Raw genomic sequence first — 13,314 nt, forward strand, 5'->3', positions numbered from 1 at the left:
TGTCAACGTCCATTGTCCATAGTCTGAGTGGACCAGATATCAACAGCTTAAATGTCTTCTGTTCTGCTCCAATTCTAATAATTGTAGACAAAGGCAAAATAGTTCTACCCTAACAGAAAACCAGTAGACACGACTTGTCAATGCAAAACCAATCTCTTCCCTGTGAATGATGGTCCATCCTGAAGGATACCAATAGATTCCACCTGTCAATCGAGGATAGCAAAAACGGTGGGGAACATAGACTGACCAAAGTAACCAAAGCTCCTCACCCGGTCACTCACCTTTAAAATTAATATGACCGAGATCTCCCTAATTATGACAGGAACTTAGTAGCACATGTCACTGTGCTGATACCCTAAATGCTCTCACGACCAAGAAGGTAAACATAGAACCTCTCTAACTCTCTCTCCTCCCATCAAGCTGGTCACCCATTTATAACCTGCAGAGGAAGTCACAGTCCGTACTTCCTAAGGAAGAGCTGACCAAATGTGGCTGGCACCCCCTCACTCCATGCTTCAACAGAGTATTACAACTCTTCACAAAACTAAGCAAATGCTTTTCTCTGGACTTGCCCGATATGAACTCTGAGGCTGAGATCCCATTGTGGCGGCATCCAGTACGTCAACTACACTTACCTCGCCTAATCTAAGCTATGGCAAAAGGTTGCAAATGAGCCTCCAAGGAACCAATTCAGTAATTTTTAGCCTCTACAGAAACCTAATAGCTCTCAACATTGAGAATCACCAACCCAAGTGTACTTCCTGCATGAAGCAAAACTAGCCAGCGGTAAATTCAACCAAAATCTCTCTTTAGGTGCACCAACCAAGCCACATTCTTCTCAGTCCAAAATAGCTCCACGCCAATGTACTAGCCCACCAATGACTCCCACGGAAGAGGGAACAAATCTTTGGACGAAGTGAGATTTGGTTCTCCCCAAGGCCTTCACTACTTCAATAAGATCCTCCCTTTCACCATAACACAAGTCTGCAAAAAATTAAAGGAAATGTGCAGGAGGACCGTCTCAAGTGCGCCAAATACTTAATTTAGACAGGAACATTTGTGGCTGGTGAACCCAAACTAATAGTTTGTTTTCACGGAACTGAGTGTCAACCTAGTTTGAATTGTCAAATTCAGTCCTATCAAAATATTATGATATCATGAACCCTTAAACCTATGTGTTGATAGACAAAAACATTGCTGCTGAAGTGCTGCACCTCCTAATTATGATGTGATTGATATAATAGTCAATGCCCTTGGCACCAGGATGGTCATACACTATATATAATATTCTTCCTTCACAGACACCAGCCAGCATGATAATCCAGCCCTAAACTTGAACAGGTCATTTCATCATCACTCTCAACATCCTTTCCTACAAGGACAATACCACTGCTGAGGCTGGTAGTGATAGGATGTCTGCAAAGTTTCTTCCAAAGCCACTTTCAAGATAGCTTTGAAATGGAACATACCATCCCAAAGTTGGTAACTGACACAGAACTACCGCTAGTGAAACAATCTGAGTATCTTAAAAGGTATCCCAGCACAGCAGACTCGCTCAAACTGCAAAGAGCTAAATCATAACCCAAAGTGAGTAATAATAAATGGTTCAATATTAACTAGCATTAAAGAAGAGGACTCGCTGCTACCTGAAATGCTGCTGGGAAAAAATGTCACCAGAGGGAAAAAGTGCAGCCACATGCCTAGGAGGGTCTACTAAAGAGGTGTGCAGGGGACAAAAAATATTTTCCAAGCAAATAATAAAGTCTACCAGCCAAAATGCAAGCTATACAGGATTCCCTGTGATATCACAGAACCAACAATGTGTCATGGCTCATTACCCAAGCATCAACAACTTGTTATGTTTGATTTGGGACTACCAAGGAAAATTACCCTACCCGCCCATCAGCCTGTACAAGAGAAAAATTGCCCATCACCTCCAAACACAACACATGCACCAAGTCAAGGTTCTTCAATCTGTGAGCAATATAAATGTATTCAGTCTCACAGTATGTCCAAGCTCAGCAGTGTACATCAAGAAGTAGGTCAAAAGGCACCTTCTTGATCCCAGAGAAGCCCTTGTGCATCCCCCCCAAACAGTGACTGGTCCTCAAACCATTCTACCAAGCACATACTGAAAAAACAAATGGCTAGCCTTTCCAATTACTAATCCATATACAATCTGTACTACATTTGGAAGATCCTGGACAATAGTCACAAAACAGCTACAAACCTGGGTCAAACCACAGTCAGTCCTTCAAGGCTACAGTTCCAACAAGCCACTGTGGTTGCAATGCTCAATATCAGGATAGCCTTCTTTGAATAAAACATTTCCTAGCTATCACAAAGGTAAGTTTAAGTTCTGTTAAGGGCACAGAACTGAGGAATATGAATACTCTTTCTTGTTTATTTTCCTCAGCAACCTTAAAAAAAACTATGAGTAACTACTTCATAAGACTATAAAACCCATGAACCTTAGAGATTAAGAAACACGTCCAGGTAACCAATAGCATGGCAGCCCACATCAATGTAATAGACTCCTATCTCAGATGACCATGTCCAAATTATTGAAAATGCTGCTTCTGTTCCATACGTGGAAAAAATACAATATATATTCAGAATTTGATCTTCAACACATTTCTAGATCAACTATTGGAGAACAACTGTTTGACAAGAGTCTCTGAGGTTCAAGAGTTGGATATCACAGCTAGGATATTCTCACCTAAAAGGATTATTTTTATTATTTCCAGGAAAGAAAGACTAATACTCAAACAGTGATCTTCTCAGCTTTTCCAGATTCTCCTTAACATCGTGTGGTTAGGTGTCTTAAGACCTCCGAAGAGATGATGGAGGAATTGCCTATCTGTTCTTACTTCTCCACCAGCTAGAGTTCACTCTGGTATGCCACACAGGTTTGGTAAGTACTGGTGAACGAGACTCTCCGAGCCTGAATTCAGGTAAGTCTGGGTGAGGATGAGGGAATGGAGTATGGGCTCTGCCCTGGCCCACATATGACTGTCAAATATATTTCTGGTCTTCAGAGGAGCAAAGCAGAAAACAATCCCCATGGAGTTGGGTGGTTGTCCCAAAAATGAGAGCGCATCCTAGGGTGCAGCCATTGATCCTACAATAATTACAAGAATCACAGAGTATGGAGCGCAACAATAGCTGCTGTGTACCCTCTGAAGTATTTACCTTGAAGCCTTCTTGGGGTGTCAACGTGAGCCGCAGGCTGAACTACAATAGTTGCTTTGCAAGTAGATGTCACAAAGAGCTTGAAGGATTGGTTGGGGCTTGAGTCTTTGGTGAAAACAGGAGGAAGGGTTTGTGAGGTAGTATGTGGGCTATGAGGATAAACTGAGGGGGGGGGGCATCAATGAGCTTATACCAAGATACTGAAAACAAAGTGCCCGCTTTAGATATTGGCAGACAGGTTACTCTATCACAACTGTGACGGATATCCTGACCGCCCAAATCTAAATCCCATTATTTGCTATGAGATTAAGATTTTGGCAGGTGGGATATCCGTCACCGCTGTGATGAAGTAACCCATCTACCAATATCTAAATCAGGCCCAAAATGACAGATAGGATGCATGAGGAATGGATAACCCACTGTATACAGCCCCCTGCTTGTCCAGCATTTCCTAAATACACCTTCATTATTTAGCCGCAGAGGGTTTAACTCAGACATCCAAACTGCATATGGTAAATCAACATAAAACTTTTATGTATTTTGGCTCTTATTGCTTGAAAAAAAAAACATTTGAAACACATGATATTTTATGTCATGTCTTGCCATATTCCTACTTGCACACACTTAACTCTCCAAGACCATGACGAAATGGTATAAAATATTATGTATTTCACTTCCAGCACACAACAACAAAAACCTGTGGGAAGGAAATATCAGACTTGTCAGTAGCTAGTTCAGGGGTGTGTCCAACAGAGGACCAGAAGGGTAAGGTCCATGCCACTTTTTGAGGATAGCCACCAACTGAAATCATTTATTGTACAGAACTGGATCTTATATGAATATCCTGAAAGTGTGGCATGGATCCGGCTCTTTTAGGCTTACACTGGACACCTCTGACCTAGTTGAAGGAAAGCATGACATTTTATCTTTTACTATGCTTTCTTGGATGTTGTAAGAAAACATAAAATGCCATGCCAATGCAGTAATTTCATAAGTAAGTCATATAAACAAGAATCAGGAAAATGCATGAGGTTTCATCCTTTTGCCATATCCAGAAATATTTACCATGGTCTAACAAAACCCTGATATGGGGCAGACATGCTCTCAATTCTGGGGTAAGCACGCCAACTTCAAACAGGGTGACCCTAAGACAATGACAGAAAAATTATCAGGATGTATCAAGTGTGAGAATTCTACAGAGAAGGGAAATGTCATTATACTTCTAAAATCACTAAAGACCTTCCAGCTGCCATTTCTAACCGGAGAATCTTGGTTAAGAACTGCCTAAAGCCTCTCACTAGAGTATTTCTCACTGACCAAGGACCTACAGATGATACTTCTAGTTGAAAGATATAATTTAAGGTGTTTAGCTAGTCCACTTAGTGGGAAACATTACTAAGGAAATTTAAGGCGACATTTCTAAGAGGAAAAAGTCACCAGATAAAAGCCACCACAGTCCCCTAAAAATAGCATTTAAAGATAGAGGAAGTGAATTAGTAACTTACAAGTGACACTAAATAATTTGCTAAACAAATTCTAGGTTGAGGAATCCATTAGAGAACTCACAAAATAACTTTTAACTAACATTACTACATAAAGGATCTCACTGTAGAAATTCAAACTAATAATTCTAGCTGGGGATATCACTCGATCAGTTTCATCTAATATTTCTAACTAGGGATTTTCACAGGAGGACCTTTAGTTACCACCTGGCGCACGTTTCTAGTGACAGAATCTCACCGAAGAACTAATTATATATGGAACTTGAGAAATATCACTAATATAGGGACACCATGGAATAAAAGTATATTTTCCATTAATTTACTCAAATAAAGCCCAGTGGAGCGTGCCATTGGTATGGTGGGTGTTCCTTCAGCAGCACAGGCATCACAAACACATTTTCCAAAAGAAATGTATTTTTACTGCCATGTTCACATCCAAGAAATAGCAAAACCCTGTCTCACACTCTGCTTTCTGAAGGCTGAATATGGCAAGGAGGCACTGAAAAGTCATGGATTTTCTTTACCATTCCCCTCATCATTTCCTTCACAGAATCATAGGTACGAGTTGCTTCATTAGGAAGAGCAGCTCACAGGGCAAAATATTAAATGCGCGGGTACCTCTTCTCTGTGCTGTAGAAATGGACAAAACGTGAGGTTATGACAATGGTACTCACGGTGGCAAAGATGTCATGAATGCAAGGATAACCAACTCACACCAACATAAACAAATGCAACATTGCACTAACCCGCGGTTCAGGGGTACATTTTGGCACAGAATTATGCGTTCGAAGGAAGCAAGTTGAAAAAAAAAAATAGGGAAGAGAAATCCAGAAATGTGTCAGTTGTATACAGCACAAAACATAACAAATTCTCTTTTGATTAACACCACGCCTAAAATCAGATGATTATTGTAACAGTAAGTGTCAGATATGGTCTTACAATATTGTTTGTACAAAGAACTGTTTCACCAACAAAAATTATGGCAGTGAAGAACACAGGTGGCACCCTCATTGTGGTAGGCCTTTAAAAAAGGACTCAAAAGATCTTTCGTCACTTACCCATCTCAAAAGAATCAACATTTTATGGATTTTGGTGGTAAGCATCCTTGGGGAGCCAGGGGCAGATGTATGCAAACTCAATGTACGATTGCCCTAACAGACACTGTTGATTCTTAATTTTAGGATGAGCAAGAAACTGCTTATGTTTAAACTCTTTCTATAGAAATCAAAGGACATATGAAAAATACTACCTGTTTTTAATTAAATGAAGTACGCTTACAAGTGCAGATCTCCTAAAGCTTTATTTGCCTTAGTCGAATGGTGCCTCCCAGTTACTGCTAAATACATTGCTTCAAAGAGCATTCTGCACAAGTGAACCATTTTTCTGTCTGAGAATAATAACCTCAGTTAAATGCAGATTATCTGTCCTTTGAAGATTAAAAGTGGTCATGGAAGGCTATCCTCTTGACAGTGATGCATATCCCGGTCTTCCAGACAAAACAGACGGCATTTCTCTATTATCGCCAGACTCAGCTTGGATCAAAAAGAAGGCTTTAGGAGCTGATTGAAATATGGGCGCTTTGCATGCATGATGCATAAAACACGGAGATGATTATGTGTGATGTCCTCCTCACTTAGAACTACTAACCTTAGCAGGTACACTTACATCCCTCTATGTTAGGAGACTCTGTATAAAAGGGTCGGGGTATGGCAAAAAGTGGGAATTTTTAATGAGCACTGGACCCTTGATTAGGGCCCTGGACGTGAAGGTTGACAAATGGTTTTATTGTTGCTTATGGTTATGTGTCAGGATTAGTTCAGATTGCGGAAGAATGGACAGGTGCTACACTGGTCCACATAGAAGAACCATGAACTCCATCCATTGCATTTTCTATTTGACGAACCTAATATTGCAGGCCTTTGCTGCATGAATAGTTATGTTGAAGCACAAGTCTAAAAAACAAGGATTGCAAATAACAGACGCACTGCCTCCAAGATGGTGCTTGCCTTTGGTGGTCTGTCATGGCTCAATCCTTGGAGCCGCTTCCAGGCGAAGAGTAAAGTGTGGAAATGAAGAAGCAGTCAATGTAGGAGCCTACCACCCACATACAGCAAGTGCCTGATCTCTTCCCAGGGTAGCAAGATGGCGATACCGGAGTACATGAACCACACCATGATTCCAGGGTAGGGTGGCACTTTTCTTCTGTGATGTGTGTGGAGGGCTCCTGGAGAGTTGGTGAGCCTGAGGTCAACTTGCACCTTTGAGCCTTTTCGCTTGAGTTGGAGTGGCTATGGCATGAGCAGTGGGAGAGACGGAGCAGTGCGTCAGAGTATGCCATGTTGAAACCAGCCCACTGCCCGTCACTGAATGAAGTGCAGTCACTCAAGGGAAGATTCAGTGTTGTGGTGTGCTCTAGAGAAATGCTGAGGAACGAACACAGGAAGAAGCAGGAGAACGCAAAAGATAACATTTGTGCATCAAGATCATTGCTTTCGGAGGGTGGAGGAAGCAGATGTTATAACGAGCTTTGCCCTGCAGAGATGCAAGGAGCGAATATGCGCAGAGAGGCAACCGTTTCCGTGTTGGAGTGGACAATGGACTCCCTTTCAAACCTCGTGACTCGTGCTTAACATGAAGTGGGGAACCTGAGCTGCTGCATATGTCGGAGGTAGGAGTGAGAGCAGCATGTGAACCCACTGCTTAAGAGCTGTGCTGTGGGAGGAGCAGGCGTGCTGGAGAGTAAGGGCCAGATGTATGAAACCGTTTTGTGGTCACAGACCATTTGATTCACAAAACCACAGTGTCTGCAAACACAGAACAGTGTTTGCCTTGTATTAAACCCATTCTGCAATTATGGAAAGCCTTTTTGAAACATTAATGGATTTCAACTATTTATTTTCAATTACAAATAATGGGGGTGATGTGTAAGGGCATCCCATCCTAGTTGTGATCACACTGAAGTATATCAATAGTTTGTGACCACACTTGTGTTTGCCAACCACTGATATGTTAATGCCTTCTCAAAGGGGATGGTGACATATTCGCAAAGAGGAAGCTATCACTCCTGGGCACCTTCCACATTGGAAATCGTGTAACGGGGCCACAGGGGGGGAGCATGCTGTGGGTCAGGTGACCATTACCTGATCTCCTTCAATGATTACCTAAATGTTTTTCTTAAAAACACACAGTACAGACTCCCTTATGGGACATGTGCTGCTGTAAAAAACAAAAGATTTCCCTTTTGGGAATGCAATCACAGGGATGGTGGTCTGCTATTCCCTGCAGATCAACATCAATGCGTTTGTAGCCAATCAGAGTGCTGCTTAATTGGTATTCATTGGGCAGGTTGTTCAGTGACACCCTGCAACAGATTTTGCAATACAACCTATTAGTACATAGGTTGCATTGCAAATTTAAAAGCTGGTCACAAAATGTCAGTGCTCAGTTTACATCCATTTTTTGCGACCAGTCTGTTGTTACATCAGGCCATAAATTGGAGCACAAGAGAATAGTGCAAGAGCAATGCTTCTCAAGATTCTGGGGCTGCCCACTCTGGGTGATACTGAAGACCTTAAAAAGGAGTTTCAACAATTTCTATGTACAATGGGTCTTAAAGATGGGGACTGCAAGCCAGTTTTGGTGGTTCGTGTGGTGTGTCTCCCAACCACGGGGTTCTACAGACGCCGGAACCAGTTTGGACATAGTTCTGGTCAATGTAGACACCACAAAATAAAGAGAACTGACCAGAAAGACGCATGCAAAAAGAAGGGACTTGATGTAAGATGAGAACAAAGGATACATCGTTCTGGATATGAGCTGCACTACCTTGACCTGTAGAGAGAAATTGTGGTCTGGTAATAGAGAGATGTTGGCATTAAATGTGGAGGCTTCACTTACGCTTCCTGGAAAATTACTGGTTCAAGATGGAGAAACCTGTGTGTTGGAATTACTTGGAGCCCAAACAAAACCGGGTGGTTCCAAAAGTGATGGAGATACATCATGAATGGACACTTTTATGATAATAATTGTGGTCTGTGTGAGGACCCTTTACGATATCACCACCTGAAGTTGTGGTGGGCTTTAGTTTCTAGTGCTGTTTGATGGGCACATCGTTTTTCTAGTTCTTTGAAGTGGTTGTTTACAGTAAATTTCATTGTCGTCGTCAGATAAGAGAGAACATGTGTGTTCGTATTTGCCCTCCGGCTTATCTTGCCCAATCGATAATTGTGGTTTCAAAAGACATTTTCTTAATCGTGGCTGCAAGTTTATGGAATAAACAATATTGGTGACTACGATCACCGACTCATTCTTGGTCCTTGAGAAGACATGGAACAGTGAAGACTTTGATGTGGGGGATATCTTTCAGAACATTTCTGAAAAAGGTAGCTTGTTTGCTCACAGCTTGGGAAAGCTGCTCCAGATGATCATTTATAGTCAACCATCATTTTTGGATAAAATGTTCCAGAAGATTGCCTTCTTCTCGCATGTGAGCTGCCTGCAGTAGATTGGTTCTCGTGATACCACAGACTCCTTCCTGCTCAGTGTCCACACAGTCTGTACTATCTGTGTGCTGGATGATCCACTCATGATTATGGGAGATTGCTGTATTTCAGCTGTTATTACATGAGACTTGTTAAGACTTTTGGTACAAAATACCATTGTTTTAGGTCACAGGCGCCAGGGCGACCACATTGTAATTGGTCATCTCAATCAAATAGCTTACAACCTATCGGAGATACGGGATCTCCTGTTATCTGTAGGTTATGTCCCATACTTAGCCGCCCTTGCAGTAATTGATATAGAGACAACATTAGTTCTTGGAAATATTTAGTTTACCATTTTTTAATAAGATAAGCAGAATCAGATGGAAAGCACTGGTCAAATTGTGGCTCCAATCTGTGTCCACTTTTGAATCAAATGAATTATTTTTTAAAAATGGTTCGGAGCATGGCATTCTAAGCGAACCACTCAATTTCTAAAGTGGTCTTTGCCAGCTGATTAAAACGAAGAGTAATGCCTTTGTTTGCATATGTGGGAACTTGATGGACAAATGCCCACCTTCTAATCTTAACATTCTGGAAAATGCTAAATAGAAAGTTTTTCCCCTAACCTTATTCCTGTAGTGAGCCCAGCTGATTTTTTAACCTATCTGCATTCAAGACTGTATTGACAATCAAATATATTTTAGGTTCCTAAATGTAATGCATTCTTGTGATGGGACCACTTTCAGTTTTGGACAGTTTTTTAGGAATCCGAACCAGTACCAACGTATTTCAGGGATTTCTTTTCACGGATGTTGCCATGTATTTTGGTCCCGGTTGGGCCTTTGGTGAACTGCTGAGCAAGTTTGCCATTCCTGCCTGTCAGATAGATACTGTCTGACAATACACATTTAGGGACTCATTATGAACACGGCGAGAAACCCTGCCGTGTTCATGCTGGCTGTCTTTTCATAGACCGCCAGCCCCCTTGAGACCCCGCCAGCTGAATTACAAACATTCTGCTGGGCCGGCGGGCGGAAACAGTGTTCCTGCCCGCCGGCCCAGCAGCACCAGTCGCTCAGATCACTGCCTGTAAATCAGGCAGAGACCTATGCGACGGGGCACTGCACGGGGGCCCCTGCACTGCCCATGTCAAGGGGGGCCCCGGAGCACCCCTTTTGCCAGCCTTTCCCTGGCGGAGGAACCCACCAGGCAAAGGCTGGAGGAAACAGGGTTCATTATCCGGAGGGCGGCGCTGCCCTGCCGGATAACGATATCCGCCATCGTCAGGCTGCATGTCAGTGGCGGAGGGCCGCCACAGGCAGACATCCCTGTGTTCATATTATGGCAGTTCAGACCGCCATGCCGGCAGCGGTATTTGCCGCTGCCGCCGGCATGGCGGTCTGAACTGCCATGATCATAATGAGGGCCTTGGACTTTTGCTCTTGGTGGTTTATTTCCACGTGATTTTGATAACCTAGGGTGCATTTCCTTGAAAAAATATGTGTAAGTTCTACATCAATTTAAGATATTTGCTTTCAAGACATTATTGGAGAAACCAATGAATTAACAGATTGGAAGATGTTAATTACCTGTTTTTCTTTAATCAAATGAGCAGTCAGATCTTACACAACTGCCTTTGCTGCACAAATGACACATATAAACATTTTCAATGTCTTTGAGACAGAAACTATAAACTACTTTGCACATAAGTGCCAGCCATAGAGGAATACGGAGAAGAATGATTGTGAAGGTGGCTTTGTCAATTTCTTTAAAATGTATTCAGAAAAACACAAAGCAGGACCTCACAAGCCGTAAACGAACTCAACTTTACAACGCTAGTACTAAAATCGGCGACCTTTGGGAACGCACAGCTTTCACTCACTTGCTGGTGAGGTGGATCTTCGGCGTAATTCCATATTCTCCAAAGAGAGTGACAAAAACATTGGCATCCGTTCCGGCTCCTCGAACATCCCCTGTCACCGTGACGACTTCATAGACTGTGGGCAGAAAAAGGTAGGATATGGAAGAGCAATACACACAGGAGAACCCTGGATAACACATCATTGACTGCACCTTTCGGCTCATATGTACTCAATGACTGACATCTTTATCAAGTGCAAATGTGACAAGCATGTGAACATGTTGCAGAAACATGACCTTCAGTAACAAAGCGGAAACAGGATCAAACTGTGAAAATACCTCGTGTTAAAAACTGAAAGGAGATCAGGCAATTTGTAGTATTTTTAGTTATTGATGTTCTGCAAAGCAATTACAACAAACACACAAAAGTTGCAAACTTGAAACTATATAAATAACGCGCAAAAAATAAAACATTCTCTCCAGAAGGACCATATAACAAAAACATTCATCAGCCAAGTGACACAATAACTTACGTACACATTGGCTTACACAGGATGAATTAAGTTTCTGAAAAAGTGACTGAAATATAATTCATCATTTATTATCTAGCTCATATATTAAACATGTGCTGCTACTGGCTGTCATTGGAAACTGGCATCGACTCACAAATGTCAAAGAAACATTTTCAGTGGCCGCTGTGTCTTAACCCAAATGTAATACTAATAGGAAGTTCTTTTATTAAAGCAAATGATTGACAATAAAAAAAGAAGTATACTTAATTACAAAGATCAGTAGTGGAACAGATACAGATATCATCCCTCCTAACTTTCCAGAACTTTCCCTCATGGAGGTGGGGATATTTTTTGTAGACAAGCCTGAACTACCTTTTGGTGTAAAACTGGAGAATGAGCCATGTACAGTAGGATAAATGAAGAGGGGACCCACAGTTGTGCAATAATTGGGTACACTGTACAGAATCTTTAGGTTTGTGAATTACTCAAAGGCTTGGCTGAAGTAGATTACAGTCTGTTTAGGCTATAGTAGTATTGGACTATATGCGTAGTGCTGGAGTAGATTTGGGTGTAACGTTTGTAAACAGCAAATCACTTAGCATTTGTAGATATGTTTTTGTATTTGTATGTTGATCTTGGTTTTCTTTCTTGATTTCCCCGTCCCTCCTTCCACTTTGCAGCAAATATTTCCGATTGTCCAGCCACTCCCCAGTGCCACATTTACACCTAAAGTGTAGATCTACGCATGCAGGAGCCATCTAGCTGATCATGGCCTTTGTCCCAGGCCATTATTTCCAAGGGTAGGGGTTCTGGAAGCTTTGGTCCCAGGGTAACATATTTTAGGGAGTGAAGGGTGTCAGGAAATCAGTGACACTGACCTTTTCCTGGGGGTGGAACTGCCTCCACTCTTCCTTACCCTCACAGCTATGCCTGGAGTTCTGTGGTAGCTCACCGGCCTCATCAGAGACCATAACAGACTTTGCAGCGACACTAGGACACCAAAAAATATCATCAGTGGTGAGTGTTGAACTTTGAAATTAGTGGGATGAAACTACATGTCTCAAAGTATTACATCATATCATACAGTGCGGGCTCAGAGAAGAGGCTCCCGAGTTTTTTTTTTTTTTTTAAACAGCCCGAAATTATGCATTTTACGGCACAATGTTCACATAAATTGGCTAAAAACCTAGAGATTGAGAAGAGGGTATAATTAAATACTTCAGGAATTTTGTTGTGTGCCAGGCAAGCCATCTTTGATAAAACAGTGGAGCAACAGTGGGGTTTTCGGCACAGTTCCCCTAAACATTAACTAGATGTATTACAGACAGTTAGAAAGCCTATTAAGCAGTTTAATATGGCTTACTCGTTTTGAAAATCCACATACCTATCTTTTTATGTGCGGAGTTTTCCCCACTGAAGGCAGAGACTCCGCATGTGTAAGCTTACTATTAAAATGCACTTCTGCAAATACTGTGAAACCGTAAATTTACAAAATGTGTAAGTTTACCTTGGTGAATCAGGCCCCAGGACACATCACCTCCTGTCCTACAATGGAGCAGATTTAGACATGCCATGGACAAGTCATGAAGTCATGACGGCAATTAACAGCACTTGTTCCCACCATCCGCCAATTACCTACACACACACACACACACACATATATATATACATATATATATCTAACACACAGAGACACATATGTCAGGGGCATAAGTACTCACTGAGAAGAGTCATAAGCGTTATTGTATAGAATCTGGCATCAAT

The 13,314-nt window shown here is 41.9% G+C and overlaps 1 protein-coding gene across 1 annotated transcript in view; it reads right to left on the bottom strand.

The window, feature by feature from the left end:
* Positions 1–13,314, bottom strand: part of LOXHD1 (lipoxygenase homology PLAT domains 1) — a 929,469-nt gene that overhangs the window by 608,296 nt on the left and 307,859 nt on the right. Inside the window, exon 8 of the mRNA XM_069218871.1 lies at positions 11,061–11,175. Coding sequence (XP_069074972.1) covers positions 11,061–11,175 — 115 coding nt within the window. The remainder of the gene's footprint in view (positions 1–11,060; positions 11,176–13,314) is intronic.

Source organism: Pleurodeles waltl, chromosome 1_1 (genome assembly GCF_031143425.1).
Source record: "Pleurodeles waltl isolate 20211129_DDA chromosome 1_1, aPleWal1.hap1.20221129, whole genome shotgun sequence".
NCBI lineage: Eukaryota > Metazoa > Chordata > Amphibia > Caudata > Salamandridae > Pleurodeles > Pleurodeles waltl.